This window comes from Bombina bombina, chromosome 9 (assembly GCF_027579735.1).
Source record: "Bombina bombina isolate aBomBom1 chromosome 9, aBomBom1.pri, whole genome shotgun sequence".
Classification (NCBI taxonomy): domain Eukaryota; kingdom Metazoa; phylum Chordata; class Amphibia; order Anura; family Bombinatoridae; genus Bombina; species Bombina bombina.
This window is the reverse complement of record NC_069507.1, coordinates 94,591,647-94,618,881: the sequence shown is the minus strand read 5'-3', so window position 1 is coordinate 94,618,881 and position 27,235 is coordinate 94,591,647. Positions and strand designations below refer to the sequence as shown.

Below are 27,235 nucleotides of genomic sequence, written 5' to 3'. Positions count from 1 at the left end.
TGCATAACACTTCACTGTTTTAAAATATTGCTAGATCCAATCTAGAGGGGTCATTGCTAGTGTTTATTTCCTAGATTGATATACTCTGAATTATATTTATAGCTTAAGGTTTGCTCACCATTTTAGCTTCCTGATGGAAGATTACTTTAAACATGGGATTAGCTAACAATGTTGATTACCTAAGTATCCCACCGGGCTATGATAAGTTACTAACACTGCTTAAGCTTGTTAGGTAATAGCTTTGGAGGTAAGGTATGAAATATAAAAAGATAGCACTTTGAATAAGGTATGCTTAGCTCATTTTCTCCCTAAAGTGAAAATTGGATAAATAAGGTCAAATTCTAATTGAAGCTTTCACTAAAACAGACATAGGGTCAAGATGACCCATGGTGCCTCTTTGAGTGTAACAACTGGTCACAATGTGTTTACTACTTAAAGGATCAGTAAACTTTTCAAATGCTAGTCATGAAAATGTTTTGTTTTACAATTTAAAGTTAAATAAGCATAATGTAATTTTTTTTTTTTTTAAATATTGTAATTTTTAACAAATATTACCCCAGTTTCTTATTTTACTGCTCTGACGTATGAACCAAGCAATTCTTCATTAATGTAGGAGTGTCAGCAAAATTGTTTCACCAATCACATATTACCCTATAATGAGCTTCTGCATATTCATTAGCATTAGCATATTCATGAGCGCATACCCAATTCCAGTAGCTCTTAATAAAGTGTGTTGTGACAGAACAGCTCTGCAATGCAACACATGCTCAAAAAATCTTTAGTGACTAACATCTGTGCTGCTGGCCTGCCTTCAACACCCCCTGTGAGGATACATAGTTTTGGTCTCGCTAAAGTCTTTTTTTTCTGTTTGAAGACATGCCCCCTTTTTGTATTATGTGTTAGTCAGTGTGTGGGGAAATAAGCAGTCTCCGGGTCCAGCTACACAAAAATTTGCAAAGCAGTATTTCTTGTTGACAGGAGGTGTACAGCAGTTGCGTGAAGGAATGTCCCACTCTCTCATCCTGACACGGAACTACATGAATGTTATCTAAAATAAACAATTGTGCTACTGGTGTCCTAAAGTAATCCGTCTACCATAGGAATGCGTATACTACGTCACTTCCGGTGACGTATAATCAGCTGGTGGAGGTTTGTGGCGCTCACTGCGCATGCGCTAGAGGCCCAAACTCCTTTAAACAGCTGATGAGAATACGAGCAATTATATGGCACGTGCACGTTACTGGTTACAAAATCACACTGAACAAGCGGTCTGTCATTCGATTTTGTAACCAGAAAGGGTTGCAGAATATGTACACCACCACATAATGGTCACCTTTTACTAGTTCAAGGCCTGATAGTTTTACATGCATTATAACTTTTGTCAAACAGAATCATTTTTAATAAAGTTATTATTGGTGGCTTATGACATTTGTACTAATGACTTATCTAGCACTGGCTTGCACATAGAGAGCTCATAATACGACTATATATGATTGTGCATTTTGGATACTTAGTTGTTGTATAGGCTAATGGTAACTTTTGATTGGAGCTGTGCTTTTTCCTTCATATTTATAAATAGCTAATATGTGACCTCATTTGGTAAAATCTAAGTGCATTGCTTGATACGTGTATTATGTACTGTACAGTGTGTGTAGTATAGCGTGTATCCTGTACTGTACAGTGTGTGTAGTATACAGTGTATTATGTACTGTACAGTGTGTAGTATACAGCATATTATGTACTGTACAGTGTGTGTAGTATACAGTGTATTATGTACAAGCGACTATTGAGTGATTTTAACCCCTTAGCTTCCAAAAAAGGCTGCAACATTGGGTTATTATAATTTTGATAACATTTCATACTACATGGGTCTGATTGTCACGAAGTCTTGATCGGGATTGCTATACAATGTGATCTAGGTAAAGTGTGTTTATCTGAGTTTAGATAATTTTAACCCAATCCTTCTCTTTTTTGTCCTAATAAAACTAAAGGTGCGTAAATAGATATTAAAGTAATTGTATATGTGTATAGTATATATCAGCAATTGACCTCTGTATTGGGAACTTTTACAAGTATTTAAGAATATCTGAACACCGGTGCTCTAAAATAATCCGTCTACCATAGGAATGTGTCCACCACGTCACTTCCGGTGACGTGTAATTAGCTGCTGGAGGTTTGTGGCGCTCACTGCGCATGCGCTAGAGGCCCAACCTCCTACAAACATCTGATTTACACGGGTAGAGGAAATATATGCCACCACATTCCTGAGCGCACGTTACTGGTTGCAAAGTCAGACGGAAAAAGCTGTATGTCATCGGATTTTGTAACCAGAAAGTGCGCCAGATGGGTTAAACAATCTGTACACCACCATACAACGGCTGCAATGACTTTCATAACGATTAATCCCTTACTTATACTCAGTCACCAAGTTCAGGCAGTCCCTTAACTGTGTAACAATCTGAGGGGGGAGAAGTTATCTCTTTTGTGAGTCTGTAAATGTATGACACAATGTAAAGCCTAAATATTTCTGACTGTGCAAATAAGAAAAGATGATTGACAGAGGGTGACTGAGTGATCTTCAGAATGTATAGGGTTAATAATTCTGATTGTACAAATAAGAAAAGATGATTGACAGATTGACAGAGGGTGACTGAGTGATCTTGAGAATGTAAAGGCAGAAAACCCAACTTTAATGAGTGTATAATATCCCTTTAAATTGTTTATTTAGTAAATATCATTTAAAAAAGAAAGGCCTAGTTATAGTAAATAAAAGTGTATTGGGAAAAAACACAAATGTGGTTGAGTTAGCCTTTGTTGGAGCTAAAACAAATATTACAGTAGTAACAAATACAAAAAAAATCCCCCCCCCCCAATGTCAGATCAATCTAACATAGTGGATGTCTCATAAAAAGTCATATTTGATTTATAAAAACACTTGGAGTTCAAAATATATGTCAATTTAAAAAAAAAAAAAATAGTGAATTTCGTGATAAGCTTCCATTTTATGTCAGATATGGCATTGTTCACAGCCTGAGGTAAAAAGTGAAATATGGCTTATTCTTTGCTTTTCACATAAAAGTGCATGGAATACATCTTAAATTAAATGCGTTTAATACATTGTGCTGGTAACAATACATTTTAGACCTTTTTTGATACTGGCTGAATAAATTAGTATTATTTTAATTAATAAAATACAAAACGTCTGAGCATTTCTTTGTAACAGAGGTTTTGTAAAGGTTTTATCTATTCCCTGAGAATGTGGGGCATATACTTTACACTTTAAAACACAAGAATTTTTTTTTAAATACAAATATTAAAATAAATATATATATATATATATATATATATATACACTAAATATATGGGTTTGAGATAGTTGTTCATTCCTGTAACTGTGCTTCTCTCTATGTGTATTTCGTCTCCCTATGGGGAAAAGGGCAACCAGATATAGACTTCTTGCTCAGTGTGCTTAGAGGAATATGGCTACACCTCACTGAAGAGGCCTAATGAAGGCCAAAATGATTGTCTGGGGTTGCTGTGTTCCTTCTTCAGAGAGGAATTGCCTGGGGGAGCCAATAACACGAGGCATCTTTGTGCAGCCACCAATCAGCAGCTACTGAGCCTATCTAGATATTAATCCTATCTTTCTTTAGAATTATTTATTATTACATTAGGAAAATATCAACCGCACAACATTTACTATTAACATAAAAGCTTGAGCTACACATATATGGGTATTGGCAGTGATGGTCTTATAAAATAGTTTGATGGCCTTATAAAATAAACTCTACATGCTTGAATAACAAAAATTGAAGCACATATTTAAAGGGACATGAAACCCAATTTTTTTCTTTCACGATTTAGAAAGAGCATACAATTATAAACAACTTTCTCATTTACTTCTATTATCTATTTTGCTTCATTCTCTTGATATTCTTTGCTGAAAAGCATATCTAGATATGCTTAGTAGCTGCTGATTGATAGCTGCACATAGATGCCTCCTGTGATTGGTTCACCGTGTGCATTGCTATTTCTTCATTAAAGTATATCTAAAGAATTAAGCAAATTAGGTAATAGAAGTAAATTGGAATGTTGTTTAAAATTGTATTCGCTACCTGAATCATGAAAGAAAATGTTTGGGTATAGTGTCCCTTTAAATAACTAAAAATAATATATATATAAACCTCCAATAAAAACCCAACTTACAGAAACTCATTACAGGGAGGTGGCTTCACCCGCTACTGCGCCGCCACCCCCCACCCCCCCTCAGTTATATATTGGACACCTTGAAACCCTAAATAAGATAGAAACTTATCATTAAAGTAGCTTCCCACTAAAGTCCCATTAAAAAAAGTAGCTTTATTGCACAACCACATACAACAAACCTATTTTCTAGTGATCGTACGCTTGTTGAATGCTTAAATATTTTAGAATACAAAGTTTAATTACGTGCAGTAAATAAGGTAGCATTTGTGTTATATTTTATTAAAATCAGTGGGGGCTTTTTTGTTACTGATGCTTTGAGGGTTCTATAACGTCCCAGAAACTAAAGGCATTCCTTAAAGAAACACTTTTCCGGATTTGGGCCACATTGGATCATGGTACTTGGAGTTTCAGGGAGATTGCATTCCATTTGCTGGCATCAGGGAGCTGCTATTACAATCAGGGAGACTCCCTGAACTTCAGGGACTGTTGGCATGTCTGTAAAGGGTTAATATTTCTGACTGTGCAAATAAGAAAAGATGATTGACAGAGGGTGACTGAGTGATCTTGAACCTGTGTACATGTTTGACTCTAAATGTGTGTCTGTGTAAGTCACCAAAACTGTAATGGCTTCTCCAGTTACAATTACATTCTTATTGAAATGTGAGTAAGGGTATGTCTATGGAGCGCATGTGAGTCAGGGAGTGTGTCCCTAAATGGTTATTCTCTTAAATGCAATTTATTTTCATGTTTCAGATATAGCATACAATTTTAAACAACTTTCTAATTTACTTCTATTATCTATTTTGTTTCGTCCTCTTGGTATCCTTTGTTGAAAAGCATACCTAGGTAGGCTGAGAGCAGTCGTGCCCTGCCAGGAGCTAGAAGCTGATTGTTGGCTGCACAAATATCCTCTTGTCATTGGTTCATCCAATGTGTTCAGCTAGCTTCCTGCAGTGCAATGCTGCTCCTTCAACAAAGAGTACCAAAGGAATGAAGCAAATTTGATCATTGAAATTAATTGTAAAGTTGTTTCAAATTGTATGTTCTCTCTAAAACATGAAAGAAAAATGTTGGGTTTCATATCCCTTCAAACCAATTGTGTGCCAGAGGCCAGCAATACTTTGCAATGCAATAAGTTGAACCCCTTAAAGGGATAGTTGTTGGTATGAAACTATTTTACATTCTCTCAAAGATAAGGCGATAACTTATTAACATTATTTTACTTCCAAAAATGTTATAGGGGTTTTAAATAAGGGCTACCAACAATAGGGGAGCCATATTTTATGGTGTAAAATCCCTGTTTTAACCATAGACTTTCCCAAGCCAGCACTTATACATGAGCTTTATTTACTAAATAACAAATTAAAGGAGTATTTAGTAAATATCATTTAAAAAAGAAAGGCCTAGTTATAGTAAATAACAGTGTATTGGGTTAAAGCACAAGTGTGGTTGAGTTAGCCTTTGCATATACTAAATATATTATTTAAAAAAAAAGTGTTTGGTCAAACTGGATTTTATGTACAGTTAGCACAAAAGTTAGCTTTGCCTGTAACAGGCAGAACACACCCTCCCCCAATTAGATGTACATTTCTGGTTACCTGTGAGTTTCAGGGATTAACTGGCACATGTCTACAGTGAGTATTGTATAGGCCTGAAAAGCCTTTTTTTAGTCGTGCAAAGGGTTATTAGAGTTCAGATACATTCTCCTTAAAGGGACAGTATACACTCATTTTCATATAACTGCATGTAATAGACACTACTATAAAGAATAAGATGCACAGATATTGATATAAAAATCCAGTATAAAACTGTTTAAAAACTTACTTAGAAGCTGTCAGTTTGGCTCTGTTGAAAAGGTAGCTGGAAAGCCCACTGCAAGTGGCAAATAAGACACTCCCCCCTCCCCCTTCTTTTGCATATGAAAAGACCCGTTACACAAACAGGAGCAAGCTGGAGAAGGTAGCTGACGGTATTCACATAAAACTTTGGGGTTTGGTTAGGAGTCTGAAAATCAGAGCAATGTTATTTAAAAATAAGCAAAACTATACATTTATTTTTTAAAAAAAACTTTTTGGGCTATATAAATAGATCATCTACAAAATATTTATGCAAAGAAAAAATGAGTGTATAATGTCCCTTTAAATTGTTTATTTAGTAAATATCATTTAAAAAAGAAAGGCCTAGTTATAGTAAATAAAAGTGTATTGGGAAAAAACACAAATGTGGTTGAGTTAGCCTTTGTTGGAGCTAAAACAAATATTACAGTAGTAACAAATACAAAAAAAATCCCCCCCCCCCCCCCAATGTCAGATCAATCTAACATAGTGGATGTCTCATAAAAAGTCATATTTGATTTATAAAAACATTTGGAGTTCAAAATATATGTCAATTTAAAAAAAAAAAAAAATTGTGATAAGCTTCCATTTTATGTCAGATATGGCATTGTTCACAGCCTGAGGTAAAAAGTGAAATATGGCTTATTCTTTGCTTTTCACATAAAAGTGCATGGAATACATCTTAAATTAAATGCATTTAATACATTGTGCTGGTAACAATACATTTTAGACCTTTTTTGATACTGGCTGAATAAATTAGTATTATTTTAATTAATAAAATACAAAACGTCTGAGCATTTCTTTGTAACAGAGGTTTTGTAAAGGTTTTATCTATTCCCTGAGAATGTGGGGTATATACTTTATACTTTAAAACACAAGAAAACATTTTGAAATACAAATATTAAAATATAAATATATATATATATATACACACTAAATATATATATATATATATATATATATATATATATATACACTAAATATATGGGTTTGAGATAGTTGTTCATTCCTGTAACTGTGCTTCTCTCTATGTGTATTTTGTCTCCCTATGGGGAAAAGGGGCAACCAGACACGAGGCATCTTTGTGAAGCCACCAATCAGCAGCTACTGAGCCTATCTAGATATGAATCCTATCTTTCTTTAGAATTATTTATTATTACATTAGGAAAATATCAACCGCACAACATTTACTATTAACATAAAAGCTTGAGCTACACATATATGGGTATTGGCAGTGATGGTCTTATAAAATATTACCACAATTGGTCAGGGACGAAGTGCTGTTTAGCAGCAGGAAACGCGTTGGATGTAGCTGATGTGTGTGGAGTGGTGGAACCTTTGTTTTTTCGATGTGACAATAAATACACAGTGTTGATTTAGCTCGGTCTGTGAATGCTTATTTCTTCGCAATTGTGGTAATATTGGATCCTTTTTGGTGTGTGAGATACACCGCAGAGATCTTTTAAGCAACTAGTTCTATACTGGATAACGGCTGTCTGGTGAGAAGGAGGAGTGCCTGGACACTTTCTAACTACCCGCATAGTGGGGCCGGATAACCGTGAGTAACCTGGGTTGATGTTTTCACCACTGCATAAAGTCAGCTCGAGACCACCAATATATATTTTCATGTTATTTACCTGTGATACAATATAATATACTGGAATACTGAAAGTTTTGGAGGTTATTTGAACGTATATTCACCTACAAAGGAGAAATATAATACCCAATAATGTATGTGTAAAACTCACTCAGCTGAAGATATACACAGTTAACACTCTACATGTACCCGGATATTAGAGTGTTACCAGTAAGAACTTTGCAACAATTTGATTCCTGTAGATAACTAGGTTGTGGCAACAATACATGCGAGACTATAAACCGATTTGTAAAAATATAACTGTCTGTTTTGGTTGCACACAGCTGGAAGTAATTACATGTCTTATGGCTCAAATACACAGTTTTTGCAGCAGTGTGTCTTTGTCTTATAAAATAGTTTGATGGCTTATAAAATAAACTCTACATGCTTGAGTAAGAAAAATTGAAGCACATATTTAAATAACTAAAAATAATATATATATATATAAACCTCCAATAAAAAGCATTTAATACATTGTGCTGTTGCAAATACATCTTAGACCTTACTTGATACTAAATGAATAAAATAGTATTCTTTTAATATTGATAATAACAAATGTATGAGCTGTTGGAAATATTATCAAATTAACGCTATCCCCTTTAGGCACCTTTAAATTTTTCTCCAGTCAGTGCTCGAGCAACAAACCATTATCTCACTGGAAAATGCACTTTTAAAGTGTGTGTCCTGATAATGGGTCACACACCATATATATTTTTTCTATTACCTGCTCATAGACCCCTGTGTCTTATATAATAAAGAAATGTGTGAGAAGTAATGGGAAAAAAAATGGTGGTCATTTAAAACTCAAGTTTATAAGCATTGTGTCTTTGAAGTGATTAAACGGACTGACAGGTATCCAACATATGCTCGATGCACAGTAAAAGCTATCAATGAAACTGACATAACTTTTATTACAAGTAGCTTTATTAATAAAAAATATAAGAATGCTTCTTTTCTAAATGTCAATCTGTTCATGTGTATTTTGTGATTCAGCCAAGGCATAGCATTATTTTTTTTATTTTTTGAGTTGATTCAAATTTGTTTCATTCTTTGTTGAAGAGATACCTAGGTAGACTCTGGATCACTATATGTTAGGAAATAGGGCTGCCATTGAGCACTATTGCAAATGGATAACATTCTTCAAAAAGTGCTACCATATAGTTCTCAAGAAAAGTGCACACTACAGAGGTTTTTACTAAAGTAGATAGATAACAAGAAAATGCAGATTTGATAATAGCTGAAAAAGTAAAAAAAAACACAAAACAATCACTTCAAAGACACAATGCTTATAAACTTGAGTTTTAAATGACCACCATTTTTTTCCATTACTTCTCACACATTTCTTTATTGTTCCAATCAGCCAATAGAATGCAAGCTCAATCCTATTGGCTGATTGGATCAGCCAATAGGATTGAACTTCAATCCTATTGGCTGATTGCATCAGCCAATAGGATTTTTTCTACCTTAATTCCGATTGGCTGATAGAATTCTATCAGCCAATCGGAATTGAAGGGACGCCATCTTGGATGAAGTCACTTAAAGGTACCGTCATTTGGTGTTAGTCGTCGGATGGAAGAGGATGCTCCGCGTCCGATGGCTTGAAGATGGACCCGCTCCGGATGGATGAAGATAGAAGATGCCGTCTGGATGAAGACTTCTGCCCCTCTGGAGGACCTCTTCTGCCCGGATCAGATGAAGACTTCTGCCCCTCTGGAGGACCACTTGTGCCCAGCTGGGTGAAGACGTCTCAAGGTAGGGTGATCTTCAAGGGGTTAGTGTTAGGTTTTATTAAGGGGGATTGGGTGGGTTTTAGAGTAGGGTTTGGTGTGTGTTGGTGGTAGATTTTAATGTTGGTGGGGTATTGTATTTTTTTTACAGGTAATAGAGCTGATTACTTTGGCGCAATGCCCTGCAAAAGGCCCTTTTAAGGGCTATTTGTAATTTAGTATAGGGTAGGGATTTTTATTATTTTGGGGGGGCTTTTTTATTTTATTAGGGGGATTAGATTAGGTGTAATTAGTTTAAAAATCTTGTAATTATTTTTTTATTTTCTGTAATTTAGTGTTTGTTTTTTTCGTACATAATTTAATTGTAATTAATTGTAGTTAGTTTAGGGAATTCATTTAATTATAGTGTAGTGTTAGGTGTAATTGTAACATAGGTTAGGTTTTATTTTACAGGTACTTTTGTATTTATTTTAACTAGGAAGTTATTAAATAGTTAATAACTATTTAATAACTATTCTACCTAGTTAAAATAAATACAAACTTGCCTGTAAAATAAAAAATAAACCCTAAGCTAGATACAATGTAACTATTAGTTATATTGTAGCTATCTTAGGGTTTATTCTATAGGTAAGTATTTAGTTTTAAATAGGAATTATTTATTTAATTGTAGTCATTTTTCGATTATTTTAAATTATATTTAAGTTAGGGGGGGTTAGGGTTAGACTTAGGTTTAGGGGTTAATATATTTAATATAGTGGCAGCGACGTTGGGGGCGGCAGATTAGGGGTTAATAAATGTAGGTAGGTGTCGGCGATGATAGGGATGGCAGATTAGGGGTTAATAAAATTTAACTAGTGTTTGCGATGCGGGAGTGTGGCGGTTTAGGGGTTAATATATTTATTACAGTGGCGGCGATGTCCGGTGGGCAGATTAGGAGTTAAAAAATGTATTTAAGTGTTTGCGATGTGCGGGGGGGGGCCTCCTTTTAGGCGTTAATAGGTAGTTTATGGGTGTTAGTGTACTTTTTAGCACTTTAGTTAAGAGTTTTATGTTAGCCCATAAAACTCTTAACTACTGACTTTTAAATGCGTTAGGAGTCTTGACAGGAGAGGGTGTACCGCTCATTTTCTCCAAGACTCATAATACCGGCATTAGGCAAATCCCATTACAAAAGATAGGATACGCAATTGACGTAAGTGGATTTGCGGTATGCTCAAGTCGCGGAAAAAAAGTGAGCGGTACACCTGTACCTGCCAGACTCGTAATACCAGCGGGCGTTAAAAAGCAGCATTGGGACCTCTCAACGCTGCTTTTTAACCCTAACGCAAGACTCGTAATCTAGACGACTGTTTTTCAAGTGTGTTTCACATTGCTAGAAACCATTTATTGGGCATCTCCTGCAACTTTTAATGTTGATGGCAGGAATGCCGACTAACAAAATGCTGGAAAAGAAAGGTAAAGTAACGCTCAATGAATTTCATACATGATCTTGTGTTTCAAAGAGGCCGCTCTGAAACCTCACAAGTGTCTTTGAATATAGGCCACTCTCAATACAATATACTATATCTCTAGGGTTGCCACCCGTCCCTTAAAATACAGAACACTTATAAGTTACACATGCTGCAGGGTGTGCAGGGAGGAATATGAATAGTGCTGTCCAGACACACAATACATGTTCCTCCCTGCAGTATGTGTAACTCATAAGTGTTGAGGAAAACATGGCTGAGGTGGCAACCCTATATATCTCTGAGAAAGTACAGTGTTTGAATGCAGGTACAGATGACATAGCTAAATATGCCCCATGCAAAGCAAAAAAGTTGGCACTACTACAATGAAAACTTTTACTAGAGGCATTTTTATAAATATATCTGTTGAAAAAAAGCTTCTATTCAAAATTGAATTTAAGTTGTATGTCCCTTTAAGATCCTATGCATTCCCTAGTACAGTTTCTGATTGGTTGTTCTTGAATGCTAAGTGTAGTAAATTAAGAATTTAAGATAATAGTGGGTATATTCAAAGATTTATCACTTGATCAGCCATGACGAGATACCTATGAGAAAGGGTGCTCCTATGCATTTTCAATATTTTCCTATCTGTTCTACAATATTTTTGAGGATTTATCTCAAATTTATTTTTTTCTTACCACAATTTCACCAAGTGCCATATGGTTGTTCTTGATCTGTCGGTTTTGGTAATATTCTAATTGTTTCTCAGCAAGTTCCACTCTTTGAAGGAGATTTTCAATAAACTGTTGGAGCCGTCTTTTACCATGAAACTCCTTCTCAGCTGCTGCTTCCAGGAAATGGTTGATGGTAACCACTTCTCTGCAAGAAACAGAAGATGTTAAGTATACATTAAAAAAAATGGAACAAATACATTTTAAAAAAGGAGGCCTATATAGTCTAACACATTTCTTGAAGTTTAGGCTTAATAATACTTAAAAAAAACACTTATGCACATCCTGAACCCCCTCCATTGAAGGTTTCTCATGCCAAAAGTTCATTAACCTTCTGCCTGAAATTATTAAATATTTTACCTTCTGTATGGACTAAAGGCTGATTGTAAAATATCTACACCCTCAACAATGTTTTACATTCTTCATATTTGTGCCATAATCTTTAAAAGATACCATCTTCTTGCCCTTTGTGCTATCCTCCACCACTGTGTGGCATTATGTTAGACGTAAATGACAATGGGGCTGTGGCCATTTACTGAAATAAATCCATACTTAAAGGGACAGTAAAGTCAAAATTAAACTTTCATGATTCAGATAGAGCAGGCAATTTTAAACAACTTTCCATTTCACATCTATTATCTAAATATAAACATTATTTTTATGTGCACACTTTCTGAGGCACCAGCTCCTTCTCAGCATGTACATGATTCACAGTATATACGTATATGCATTTTGTGATTTTGCGTTTAGTGGTCCTGTGTACGCAAGTCAGAAAACTTTGTAGTAATCCAAACTGCAGCTCGGATTGTGGATGGAGGGTGCATATGAGATTAATGATAACTCTTTTATCATGAAGGTTAACCAGTATGTCTCCATTTTACCAACTTGGATAAGGCTAGTACCAATATAAATTTGGTCTTCAGGGACCTTTTTTTATTATGAAAAGTAAAGGATGTGGTTGCTTTCTAGGCAATTGCTTTACTTCCACCATTTGTTCAGCTGAGACAAAGCTAGAACAAACAAAAAGTGAGTGTTTAGGGACCAGGTTTTTCATAAAGCCTGTAAATGATTAGGCTATTTTCCTGGCCATTACATTAGTTGTTCAGGATTTTACTCTGAGCCCCGTTCAAGGTCCAAATGAGCTTCTATTTCCACAGATCAGATACACTTTTCTTTCCTTTTATCCCTTTTTACCAAAAAGACATTGGGGGTAAAATGTCTTACTGCAGAAGTACCAGGGGCGCGATCCGATATAGATCGCAGTTTGCGGCGCAAGCGAGGGAACCGGCGTCGCCCGCAGTTTCAGCTCGCAACCAGAAATCTGCGCAAGTACAAATTTGCGGCACGTTAGAAACTGCCGGCGCCTATAAAACCTGACTAAAGTCTAAAACACCCGCACTGTCTAACACGCCTCCTAAACATAGCCCGACACGTCTAACACGCCTCCCTAACAAAGCCCGACACGTCTAACCCTCTATCCGCTATCCCCCCTCACTATCCTAACAATAAAAAAGCTATTAACCCCTAAACCGCCGCTCCCGTACCCCGCCGCCAGCTATATTATATCTATAACCCCCTAAAGTGAGCCCCTAACACCGCCGCCATCTATATTAAAATTATTAACCCCTAATGTAAGCCCCTTACACCGCCGCCATCTCTATTAAAATGATTAACCCCTAATTTAATCTACCTACCCCGCCGCCAGCTATATTATCTATATTAACCCTAAGTATATTATAGTTAATATAGGTATTACATTATATATATTAACTATATTAACCCTAATTATATTAGGGTTAATATAGTTAATATAGTTACTATAGTATTTATATTAACTATATTAACTCTATCTAACCCTAACACCCCTAACTAAATTCTTATTAAATAAATCTAATTCATATTATAAACTAAAATATTCCTATTTAAATCTAAATACTTACCTATAAAATAAACCCTAAGATAGCTACAATATAATTAATAATTACATTGTAGCTATGTTAGGGTTAATATTTATTTTACAGGTAAATTGTTAATTATTTTAACTAGGTATAATAGCTATTAAATAGTTATTAACTATTTAATATCTACCTAGTTAAAATAATTACCCAATTACCTGTAAAATAAATCCTAACCTAAGTTACAAATACACCTACACTATCAATAAATTAAATAAACTACAAACAGATTGAGCTCGCATTCTATTGGCTGTTCCGATCAGCCAATAGAATGCGAGCTCAATCTGATTGGCTGATTGGATCAGCCAATCGGATTGAACTTGAATCTGATTGGCTGATTCAATCAGCCAATCAGATTTTTTTAACTTAATTCCGATTGGCTGATAGAATCCTATCAGCCAATCGGAATTCGGCGGACGCCATCTTGGATGATGTCATTTAAAGGTACCTCATTCGTAGTTCAGTAGTCGGCCGGGATGGATGCTCCGCGGCGGCGGAGCGAAGAAAGAAGATTGAAGATGCCGCCGGAAGAATGAAGACTTTGCTGCCGCTTGGAGGAAGACGTCGCCGGAGGAAGAATTCTTCTTTGCCGCTTGGAGAAAGACATCGCCGGAGGAAGAATTCTTCTTTGCCGCTTGGAGGAAGACATCGCCCGGATCGGATCAGGAGTTCGGCCCGGTGTGGTGAAGACAAGGTAGGGAGATCTTCAGGGGGGTAGTGTTAGGCTTTTTTAAGGGGGGTTTGGGTGGTTTTAGAATAGGGGTATGTGGGTGGTGGGTTGTAATGGGGGGGGTATTGTATTTGTATGCAAAAGAGCTGAATTCTTTGGGGCATGCCCCACAAAAGGCCCTTTTAAGGGCTGGTAAGGTAAAGAGCTTTTAAATTTTTTTAATTTAGAATAGGGCAGGGAATTTTTTTATTTTGGGGGTTTATTATTTTATTAGGGGGCTTAGAATAGGTGTAATTAGCTTAAAAATCTTGTAATCTTTTTTTATTTTTTGTAATTTAGTGTTTGTTTGTTTTTTGTAATTTAGTTTAGTTAATTTAATTGTATTTTTAGATAGATGTTTGTAGTTTATTTAATTTATTGATAGTGTAGGTGTATTTGTAACTTAGGTTAGAATTTATTTTACAGGTAATTGGGTAATTATTTTAACTAGGTAGATATTAAATAGTTAATAACTATTTAATAGCTATTATACCTAGTTAAAATAATTAACAATTTACCTGTAAAATAAATATTAACCCTAACATAGCTACAATGTAATTATTAATTATATTGTAGCTATCTTAGGGTTTATTTTATAGGTAAGTATTTAGATTTAAATAGGAACATTTTAGTTTATAAATGAATTAGATTAATTTAATATAAATTTAGTTAGGGGTGTTAGGGTTAGATAGAGTTAATATAGTTAATATAAATACTATAGTAACTATATTAACTATATTAACCCTAATATAATTAGGGTTAATATTGTTAATATATATAATGTAATACCTATATTAACTATAATATACTTAGGGTTAATATAGATAATATAGCTGGCGGCGGGGTAGGTAGATTAAATAAGGGGTTAATCATTTTAATAGAGATGGCGGCGGTGTAAGTGGCTTACATTAGGGGTTAATAATATTAATATAGCTGGCGGCGGTATAGGGGGATTAGATTAGGGGTTAATAATTTTTATATAGGTGGCGGCGGTGTAAGGGGTCAGATTAGGGGATAGATAAGGTAGATGACAGCGGTGTAAGGGGTTCTAATTAGGGGATAGATAAGGTAGATGGCGGCGGTTTTAGGGGCTCACAGTAGGGGGTTAGTTTATGTAGATGGCGGCGGGGTCCGGGAGCGGCGGTTTAGGGGTTAATAACTTTATTAGGGATTTCGGGGGGGGGGGATCGCGGTTGACAGGTAGATAGACATTGCGCATGCGTTAGGTGTTAGGTTTATTTTAGAAGATCGCGGTTGACAGGGAGATAGACATTGCGCATGCGTTAGGTGTTAGGTTTATTTTAGCAGCCAGTTTAGGGAGTTACGGGGCTCCAATAGTCAGCGTAAGGCTTCTTACGGCTGCTTTTTGTGGCGAGGTGAAAATGGAGTAAGTTTTCTCCATTTTCGCCACGTAAGTCCTTACGCTGCATATTGGATACCAAACTGCGCTGGTTTGGTATACCTGCCTATAGCCCAAAAAACTACGGGCGACGGCAGAAATATACGCGCGTAACTTCTAGGTTACGCCGTATATGTGATACCAAACCAGCGTAAATATTGGCGTCGCCGGCTTTTGCGGGCGACGATTTATATCGGATCGACCCCCTGGCCTCATATAACTTCTGACCATTTGGCATTGGAGACCTTAGGTGGCTTTATATTTCTATGTTTTTCATTACCCAGACTACTGACTCCTAAGCAAAACGATGGTACATCAAGTCCTGAAAGATGTGTACTTTACAGTTCTCATCAATCTTCACAAACTGCTGCACCTTCACTTTAGTTGGAAAGACCAGCAATTTAAATTTTCATGCTCACCATCCTTTATGTTCTTGGCTCTGTGCTGCTTTTCAGCAATAATACAACTAACAATAAAAAACAATCTCTCAGATCTCCATCTCCTTGTTCATCTAGATATTATACTCAAAATCTTCTTCTTCATTAACTTAATTTAGTCCAATTATCTTATGGTGAGTTTACATTTTGTGACTGTGACACATTAGTTTGTTCTGTACCAATCTATAACCTTCCTGGGCTTCCTACTCAACCACATCACCAGCTCATTAAAACTCCTGTCAGAGAAAATTATTGAACACACAAGGAGAACAGGACTAATTGCCAAGAGCTATACTTCCCTAAGTGCCTTTCTAACCTGCACTGCAGGGCCTTTCAATATGTAAAAATGTGTTGCTGTCATATCAGTGGACAAACTTCGGAGTGAACTCCTTGTTTTTTATTATACCATATTGGGAATTAAAGAGACAATAGAAGAGATACTTTACACAAAATTCCCTTCCTTTGCAAATGCATTCGGTATCGATACCTACTTCTGATGCTGAACTTGTGTCCTTATAGGAACCCATGCAAATTGGATTTAACAAAAGCTCTATCTCCTCTTCTGAACTTTTAAAGTGTAGAAAACTGAACCTATGTTTTACTGTGACAAGGCTGGTCATTTTCTGAGAGATTTCCAGTGAGGCCTAAGAAGGATCCAAGAGAAGGTAAAAAATGGATTCTGCAGCTGAGATTTTTAATACTTCCTCTGTTCCTGTTGCATCATATTTATCAGATCCCCTTTCCTTTCAGAGGTCCACAAGGGTAACACAGACTGATGTAATTATGGATTCCAGTGCTAGTGGCTGTTTCCCTGACTGTACGTTGGCAAGTAATATTAATGTCCCTATTCAATCAAAGATTTCTCCAATCAAACTGTTTTTATCTTATTGCAGTCCGATGAATTATGGTCCTGTTTTAAAAGTCTGTGCGATTTACTGCCAAGATGGGTTCCGAACATAAAGAGACTTAAAAGTTTGATGTTGTTGATTTTTCCTTATTTCCTCAAATGTTGGGCTTGCTTTGGTTAAGAATCCATAAGTCTTCAATATATTGGGATACTGGCAGTATAAGCTTTGATTCCATCTTTTGTTAAATTTCCTGTTTGTGCCAGTCTGCTATGATTTTCAGTGTTCATCAGAGTATTCTGGAGACTTTACCTGACCAATATAGGTACTTTTCTGAAGTGTTTGAGAAAAAAGGGGCAGATAATCTTCCTCCTAGCTGTCCTTATGGCTGTCCTGTTGATTTAGTTCCAGGAGCTTTGATACCTTTTGGTAGAATTTTCCTCTAAATATATATATTTAAAAAAAGTTGGCTAAAATATTTTATCAGGTCTTTTTACGTCTCCAACTGGGACAGCAATATTTTTGTAGAAAAGAAAGACTGGGGACTATAGAGCTCTCAGCAGTATTTTTACCTGTAACAGGTACCCTTTCCCACTCATCCTTAAAATACTGGCCGAATCAACGGACCTCAATTCTTATGAAGATTTATATGAGGGGTGCATATAAATTAATGTGTACTAGAGAGGGTGTGAGTGGAAGACAGCTTTTCACCCTCATTATGTACACTTTGAGTAACTTGTTAAGCCATTTAGATTATGTGATGCTCCAGCCATGTTAGATACCTTTTTTTCTATATATCTGGATGATATAGCATGTCTTTCACATATATAGCATGTACTTCAATAAAGCAGGAGAACTTGATTTATGCAGTGCCTGTGTCACTGACATCCTAGTTGCAGGAGAAAGAGTAGACTAACTTAACACAACAATGAGCTGTGAGGATAGCATCTGTCTTGCTTTGATATGAGGGTGAGACTGTAGGCAGACGTTTGTGCAGTGGCTGCTATTTTTTAACAACACTGAGCTACGCAAGTCTACTTTGACTACAAGAGAGGCTGGGCAGTGGGCTGTTCTTTCATTGTGCTGGACTTTCCACAAACAGGGATAGGAGTGCAAGGAGAGCTGAATTTTAAGGCTGCTTAGTGATGTTTATATTAAATTAAGCCTTTCAGGGCAAGTGAAGTCCCTGCAAGTGTGTTATGTGGGCTCTTTTTAAGCTAAGTCTTAAAGGAAAAACTATCCATTAATAAATAGTGTTGTTCTTTAACAGTGTTGGTGTAGCTCATTTATTATATTTGATGTAAATTTTATTTTGAAAAAGCTGGTTGTTCCTTACTACTCCTTAGGCAGAATCATTTCAGACAGGCTGGTACTTCTTAGTGATTATATGGCTGGTACACAAGACAGTAGTGCAATACATGGGACAGAAGTACTACATATGCTCTCTTATGCCCAACTCTGGCATTGAGGGGTGGGTAGTCTAGGTGTAAGACCCACTGGATGGAGCAGAAGGAGTTAATTTAGCAGAAGGGGTGTCTATGTTAAAAGTGTGACAAAATAATATAGATTTTTATTATATACAGGAGGTGAACATTATGCCTCCATAATTATTTTTCAAGCTCATTCTATCTAACTAGCTTATATTCTGGGGTTCAATGTTTCCTCTGTTATGCAATGGCTGGATTCCTTGGGAACAGAAAGAGGCTTAATGGATAGGGATAAAATATTGTTTAATTATCAGCATATTATGCGATATAAGGGAATAGTTCTATACCTTGGCTTCATAATAAAGTAGTATAAGGAAATCAGTATGCATGGGGTCAGATTTTTGCATGTAACTAACATTAAAGGGTTAAATATGACTGCTTTTGATTATTATTATTATCAGGTATTTGTAGAGCGCCAACAGATTTTGCAGTGCTATGAACATAGGCGGTATACAAGACAACATTTACAGGGATCAAATGGGTAGAGGGCCCTGTGGGGAGTTGCATTGTTGTAGTCGGCTCTTATGAAGGTGAACTACAAACAGCTGAGCTCATAGGCTTACATGCTAAGGGGTTCAAGGGGATAGCAGTGGAGATAGGTAGGTTAGTGTAGGTTGTATGCATCCCTATATAATAGAGTCTTTACGGAGCACTTGAAGCTTTCAAAACTAGGAGAGAGTTTTGTGGAGCGAGGCAGGGAGTTTCATAAGATGGGAGCCAGTCTGGAGAAGTCTTGTAAACGGGAATGTGAGGAGATAACAAGAGAGGAGGAGAGTAGGAGATCATGAGCGGAGTGAAGGGGATGCGAGGGAGAGTATCTGGAGACAAGGTCTGAGATGTAGGGGGAGCAGTGCAGTTGAGGTCTTTATATGTCAGAGTGAGAATTTTATGTTTAATCCTGGAGACAAGAGGAAGCCAGTGAAGGGATTGGCAGAGAGGTGCAGCAGATGAAGAGCGATGTGTAAGGAAGATGAGCCTGGCAGAGGCATTTATTATGGATTGTAAAGGAGCTAGGCGGCAGCTAGGGAGACCAGAAAGGATGGAGTTGCAGTAGTCGAGGCGGGAAAAGATGAGAGAGAGGATTAAAACCTTAATTGTGTCTTGTGTAAGGAAATGTCTAATTTTAGAGATGTTTTTAAGGTAGAAGAGGCAGGCTTTAGCCAAGGACTGAATGTGAGGAGTGAAAGAAAGATCTGAGTCAAGTGTGACCCCAAGGCATCGGGCATGTGGGTTATTGGTAATGATGGAGTTATCAACAGTTATAGAGAAATGGGGGGGTGGAGATTTTGGAAGAAGAGGGGAAAATAAGGAGCTCAGTTTTGGAGAGATTAAGTTTGAGGTAGTGAGAGGACATCCAAGATGAGATATGAGAAAGACAGTTAGTGACACGTATTAGCAAGGAAGGAGATAGGTCTGGTGCAGAGAGGTAGATTTGGGTGTCCTCGGCATACAAATGATATTGAAACCCATGAGAATTTATTAAGGAACCTAATGATGACAAGTAGATTGGGAAGAAAAGGGGACAGAGGACAGATCCTTGCAGTACCCCAACAGAAAGTGGTAACAGCGCAGAGGATGCCCCACAGAAGTCTACACTAAAGTTACGGTTAGAAAGATAGGAAGAGAACCATGAGAGAGCTGTGTCACAGATGCCGAAGGATTGGAGGGTTTGGAGAAAAATATGGTGGTCGACAATATCAAAGGCTGCAGACAGATCAAGTAGGATAAGCAGAGAGAAGTGGCCTTTGGATTTTGCTGTTAGTAGGTTGTTGGTATCCTTAATAATAGCTGTCTCTGTGGAGTGAAGGGGGCGCAATCCAGATTGCAGTGGGTCAACGAGGGAGTTTAATGTAAAGAAATGGGATAGACGTGCATATACTAGCTTTTCAGGAAGCTTTGAGGCAAGAGGGGTAGGGAAATAGGGCAGTAGTTGGATAGGGAAGTTAGATCAAGAGAAGGTTTTTTTAAGGATAAGTGTGACCAGTGCATGTTTAAGAGATAAGGGAACTATACGAGTGCTGAGGGAGAGGTTGAAGATGTGTGTGAGTATAGAAGTAAGAGTAGAAGAGAGCTAGGGGAGCAGCTGTGAGGGGATGGGGTCGAGGGGACAGGTAGTGAGGCGAGAGGACAGTATAAGGGAAGAAAATTAAATTTATGGCTATGTGGGTTTTGGATGATTGTGAGCTTTTGAGGGGGTGGGAGACCGGTAGTATGTTGAGAGCTTATTTCATTTCTGATGGAGTTGATTTTGTTGTTGAAGTAGCTGGCAAAATCTTGAGCTGAGAGAGAAGTTGTAGTAGGAGGTGGGGGTGGGCGGAGACAGACGTTTAGGGTTTGAAGAAAGAATAGAGATAAGAGTAGAGAAGTAATGTTGCTTATATAGATTAAGGGCAGAATAGTAAGAGTTCAAGAGTAACTTATAATGAAGAAAGTCAGCTGAACTCCGAGATTTTCTCCAGTGTCACTCAGCAGTATGGGAACATCTGCATAGGTACCGTGTCAGAGGAGAATGCCAGGGCTCAGGATGAGTGTATGATTTCCGAGCTATAGTAAGTGGGGCCAGATTGTCAAGGAACGATGTAAGGGTGGAGTTATAGTGGCAGATAGATGCATCTGGGCAGGAAAAGGAGGGGATGGAAGAGAGGAGATGTTTGAGAGAGCTAGCGAGCTGTTGTTGATCTAATGACTTGATTCTTCTGTGAAGTTTGGTGTGAGGGGTAGAAGGAGGGAGAGTTGTAGGGAGGGAAGTGATGTTACAAGTGAGGAGATGATGGTCAGAAAGAGGAAAAGGGGAGTTTGTGAAGTTTGAGATAGTTCTGTCACACTCAGCTGAGCAGGTTTAGGGGAATGGAGCATTATCAATGTGATAAGTAGAATTCAGTATACCAGAATAGAAACACAGAGCAAAGAAAGTATTTTCTAGAACAAACTTTCCTGAAAATAATGCAAGGAAACAAGAGGCAAAACAATACGAGGTATAATCCAACCTGATGATAGACAAACAAAAGTATTATGAAAAAGAACACTTTGAGCAGAAGTCCTTTAACAAACACAGATTACCCCTGCGGGCACTGTTAGTGAAAGTTCTTCAACAAACACAAACTACCCCTACGGGCACTGTTGGTTTCAGAATCAAAGGAGAGCATACACTGGAATCATAGCAAGGGAATTGGGTTTCAGAATCAAGATGAGCATACTCAGGTATCACATCAAGGGTACTTGGTTTCAGGATCAGGTGAGCATACTCAGGTATCACATCATGGGTACTTGGTTTCAGGATCAGATGAGCATACCCCAGTATCACAGCAAAGGAACATGTTTTCAGAAACAAGCTGAGCATATGCCAGTATCACAGCAAGGGAACGTGGCTTCAGGAACAAGCTGAGCATACACCAGTATCACAGCAAGGGAACTTGGTTTCAGGAACAAGCTGAGCGTACGCCAGTATCACAGCAAGGGAACTTGGTTTCAGGAACAGGCTGAGCATATGCCAGTATCACAGCAAGAGAACTTGGTTTCAAGATACACAAGTGTCACAGTAGAGTTGTTTAAACTCAGCAGCCAGATAAACATACAGTTTTTATAGCAGTGGTGTTTAGTATCAGTAGCCAAGTAATTATACAGGGTCTCACAGCAGAGACCCTTGGCTTCAGGATACACAAGAGTCACAGTAGAGTTGCTTAGACTCATCAGCCAGATAAAAATACAGTTCTCACAGCAAGGTGTTTAGACTCAGCAACCAGGTAATTATATAGTTCTCACAGCAGAGGTGTTTAGTATCAGTAGCCAAGTAAGTATACAGGTACTCCACAGAAGAGGTGTTTAGTCTCACAGCAGAGACGCTTTGCTTCAGGATACACAAGAGTCACAGTAGAGTTGCTTAGACTCAGCAACCAGATAAACATACAGTTCTCACAGCAAGGTGTTTAGACTCAGCAACCAGGTAATTATATAGTTCTCACAGCAGAGGTGGTAAACTCAGCAGCCAGGAAGCATACAGGTACTCACAGAAGAGGAATTACTGTAACAGGCTAAAAACACAGAATACAAGAGATTTGTCAAAATACAAGCCAAAGGTCTGTAACCAGGAAAGCAGTCCAATCTTTCATAAAGCAAAAAGAGAATCCAGAAGAATGGTCAATCAGCAAGCAGAGTTCAGAAGCCAGGAATCCACCAACAAGACAGGAATTCAGGAAGCATGGACAGAGGCACAAACAAAGGAAATCAATCACAATGTCAAGGCAGGAAGTGAATAGTGAAGCATCCTTTTATAGCAGAGCTGATTACAAACTACCTGCAGCTGACAAGCAGGTGGAGCCAGAGAGCAATCCACAACAGGCAACAAGTCTCCAATAGGCTGCAAACATAAACAAATACCTCTGGTGGCGCAGGAAAAGAGAAACAGGCTGAGAATCAGGAGTAGCAAGTGAAGAAAAATTGGCATCAGTCACAGAATTCAATAGATAAAACTCAATCTCTATTATGTTTTATTAAAAAATATACACACAATGCACAATTGCCGTAATATAGATTGAGTTTTATCTATTGAATTCCTGGAGTGCTGCCAATTTTTCTTCACTTGCTACTATTTGTTGGCTTGCTTGGCCTTTACCCCTGATTGGCCTGCTCCTTACTGCCTAGTGTGACGTAAAGCATCTTGTCTCAAGCTGCCTGATTGTAGCATTGCTGCAACCATTATGGGATTGTTCATATGGACAGCTGAACCTGAACCTGGAGCTTCTACCTACTCGTGAGAACCAGGAGTCCCAGGTTCAAATCCAGGCAGGACCGTGAAAAGTGCATTGATAGCTGAAAATCAGATCAAGGGAGTGACCATCTTTGTGAGTGGGAGAGTCAGTCCATTGTGACAGGCTAAAAGAGGAAGTGAGTTGCAGAAGTTGTTTTGTAGAGAAGGCAGTGGGATTGTCAACAGGGAGGTTGAAGTTGCCAAGAATGAGTGCAGGGGTATCTGAGGAAAAGAAATAAGGTAGCCAGGCGGCAAAGTGATCTAGAAATAGAGTTGAGGAGCCAGGGGCGGTATATGAAAAAGAAAATGTGAGGGAAGAGAAGGGCTGTATTTGTTGAAAGGTGCAACGAGAGGAAAGTAAAATTTCAACACCACCTCCTTGTCTATTACCAGACCTAGGAGTGTGGCTGAAGTAGAGACCCCCATTTGACAGTGCAGCAGAGGAAGTTGTGTCTGAAGGAGACAGCCAGGTTTCTGTGAGAGCCAGAAGATTGAGAGAGTGGGAGATAAAGAGGTCATGGATAGAAGTGAGCTTGTTGCATACAAAACGAGAGTTCCAGAGTGCACAAGTGAAGGGGGTGGTGGCTTTAGATGCAAGAGGAATGAGATTAAGGTTACCAGCGTTTTGTTTTTAAGTCTATTGAAAAGCACACATGGGTGTGCAGGGCAAGGAAGTTGTGGGGGACCAGGATTAGGGGAGATGTCACCAGCAGCTAGTATGCGCAAGAGGGAGAGTGACATGAGATGAGATGCAGATTTGCAGTAATGTTTTTGGGATGAGGTGCAAGGGGGAAAGAGAGTCTTTAGCAATGTGTGAAGTTCCTGAATACAAAAGTAAGGTGAGGTTAAGAGAGATGGGCTAATGAACACTGCAGGTGGTGAGGGGGAAGGAGTAATTGAATAAAGTAGTTTGTTATAGAGACAAACGGTAGCAAAAAGGAATATGAAGATATTGAGCATTTATACCTTTTTTGATAAAAGAAGTTAGGTAAGGGCAGTCATGGCAGTATGGAAATTGTACATCACTGCTCTCTCTATATTTTTTAAGGAAGGGAGAAATGACAGTGCTTCAAATATTTAAAAAAAATAATTATCTGTGCTGGGAGAGTGAAGGGAGTGTAGGTATTACTGTATTGCCTCTTTTGTCAATATTTTTCTTAATGAAGTTGCTTTCATTAGGGACCTCTGTTAATAAAGCAACTTTTATTATATATTTTATACTATTTAAAGTGCCCATTTATTAAATATTAGGTGTTTATTGGGGGACATATTAGGTATTTTGGGTTTTTTATTTGTGGCATTCTTTAGTACTTTTTAATGGATCCTAAATTGTTGAGCTGGTGTATATTTAAAATAAATGTTGTAAAGCTCAGGGGGATAGTGCAGTGTTTTCTGCATTGTTGAACCTGTATCAAAGTCAAATGAAAATTATTGTGAAGAAGGTAATGGCTGACGATCTGTATATACAGAATTCGAGTTTGAAAACAGATATTAACAACATCACAATTTTATTCTTATTTAACAGTTGCTGGCCTTAATATAATGATCATTCTAAAACACTTTATTTCAAAGCTTATATCTCTAACATGTGTGGTTGCCTGTGTGTATGTTTATGAGCTTAAAGGGACAGTCTAGTCAAAATTAAACTTTCATGATTCAGATAGGGCATGCAATTTTAAACAACTTTCCAATGTACTTTTATCATCAAATGTGCTTTTTTCTCTTGGTGTTGTTTGTTGAAAGCTAAACCTAGGTAGGCTCATAAGCTAATTTCTAAGCCCTTGAAAGCCTCCTCTTATGCATTTTGACAGTTTTTCACAGTTAGACAGTGCTAGTTCATGTGTGCCATATAGATAACATTGAGCTTACTCCCGTGGAGTTATTTATGAGTCAGCACTGATTGGACAAAATGCATGTCTGTCAAAAGAAATTAAATAAGGGGGCAGTCTGCATAGGCTTAGATACAAAGTAATCACAGAGGAAAAAAGTATATTAATATAACCATGTTGGTTATGCAAAACTGGGGAATGGGTAATAAAGGGATTATCTTTCTTTTTAAACAATAATAAAATTGGTGTGTCCAATTAATTGTCCATGTGGATGTTCATGTGCATGTGGATGTCTATGGGTGGTTGTGTGTGTGTATTTGTGGATTTTCATGTGAATGTAAATGGATTCCTGTCTGTGTGCTTTTAGATGTCTGTGGGTAGACATCCAGAATCCAGAATTTAGATAGTTTAAAAAGATAGATAATCCTTTATTACCCATTCACCAGTTTTGCATAACCAACACAGTTATATTAATATGCTTTTTACCTCTGTGATTACCTTGTATTTAAACCTATGCAGAGTGTATCTAAACCTCTGCAGTGAAAATTCACCAGAAACGCTTGTGCAATGTTAAATGCAGACAGCGTATGCTGTCGGCATTTAGTGAGGTCGAGCGGACATGATTCGCTACAGCAAATCATGTCCTCTCACCCTTTAATAAATCTACCCCATACTACACAATTTTAAAAACTTAAAATTTTACTTCTAATATCAAACTGAATTAATTCTCTTGTATCCTTTTAGAAAAGCAGGTAGGTAGGCTCTGAAGCATGCACGTCTGGAGTACTTGGCATACTTTTTGCAAATTGTCTTTAACAATGTTATACATTTTTTTTTTATAAAGGTCCATGATATTTGATCCCCATTTCCCCCACAAAGACACTTTTAACGTCTGATAATGGCTGACGATCTGTATATACAGAAAATAATTATGCCATTTTTGGTCTAACAACAGGAAAACATTATGCATATTCCAAAATTTTCTTTTTGTTAAATTGAAAATATATTTTCATTGCAGTGGCGTCACTAGGGTTGGTGTCACCCGGTGCGGTAAGTTATGGTGTCACCCCCCCCAGAAAGTAGACACACACAAACAAACACTCAGACACACTTAAATACATACTCAGATGCACACACAAACACTCGGAAACACACTCAAACACACTCACAAAAACACTGAGACACTCACACAAAAACACTGAGACACACACACACACACAAAAACTCAGACACAGACATACAAAATATGTAAACTGCACTGCATTAATTATAAAGCTCATGCCTAGAGCTGCTCCCTGGCTCAGCAGAACATCAAATGAAAGATAAACAGAGCACTCTAAAATAAATCACTGAAGAAAAGGTTTAGGCGTGCAAACTATGAAAATTCTGCTCTCTGACCCTGTTCCAAGTCTGTCAGTGCCCAGCCCTGGGCCGCATGTCACTGAGCAGTGAGCACAGATAGGCAGGCAGGTTTAGGCTAGCAGCGCAACTTTGCAAGCCCCACGGCACGCCCACAACATTCATAGTGAAATTGGGCAGGGGAGAAGCAAAGTACAAACAAGCAAAAGCAGCTGGGAAAACTATTTGTTGAAATTGCAGCACTGGCTCAAGTGCAAAAAAATGGTGTGTCTACAACTTCCCCAGTCCCACTGATGTTCACAAATGCCAGACCCTCTAATAAAATAATCTATGCATCTCAACATTGTATTTCTTTGAATTTCCTTAAAATTAAAAAAAAAAAAAAAATTTTTTTTTTGTTGTCACCCCCTGGGGGGTGTCACCCAGGTGCGGCCCGCACCCCCCTAGTGACGCCCCTGGTTCATTGTTTCATTAATTTCAAATATATGTATATATTTGAGTCTTGATAAAGGCCTGTTAACAGGCCAAAACACGTTGACATTTAACTGGTAAGCTCCTTTCTAATACCCTAACTAGGGCCTAGATTTGGAGTTTGGCGGTAGAAGGGCTATTAACGCTCCGCAGGCTTTTTTCTGGCCGCACCATAAAATTAACTCTGGTATCGAGAGTTCAAACAAATGCTGCGTTAGGCTCCAAAAAAGGACCGTATAGCATTTTTACCGCAAATGCAACTCTCGATACCAGCGGTGCTTACGGACGCGGCCAGCCTCAAAAACGTGCTCGTGCACGATTCCCCCATAGGAAACAATGGGACTGTTTGAGCTGAAAAAAAACCTAACACCTGCAAAAAAGCAGCGTTCAGCTCCTAACGCAGCCCCATTGTTTCCT

General features: G+C 37.7%; 1 protein-coding gene across 1 annotated transcript in view; it reads right to left on the bottom strand.

Annotated features, from left to right (window-relative positions):
* The window catches only part of ZNF365 (zinc finger protein 365), a 74,131-nt gene that overhangs the window by 34,567 nt on the left and 12,329 nt on the right, over window positions 1-27,235 (bottom strand). Inside the window, exon 2 of the mRNA XM_053691673.1 lies at window positions 11,548-11,728. Coding sequence (XP_053547648.1) covers window positions 11,548-11,728 — 181 coding nt within the window. The remainder of the gene's footprint in view (window positions 1-11,547; window positions 11,729-27,235) is intronic.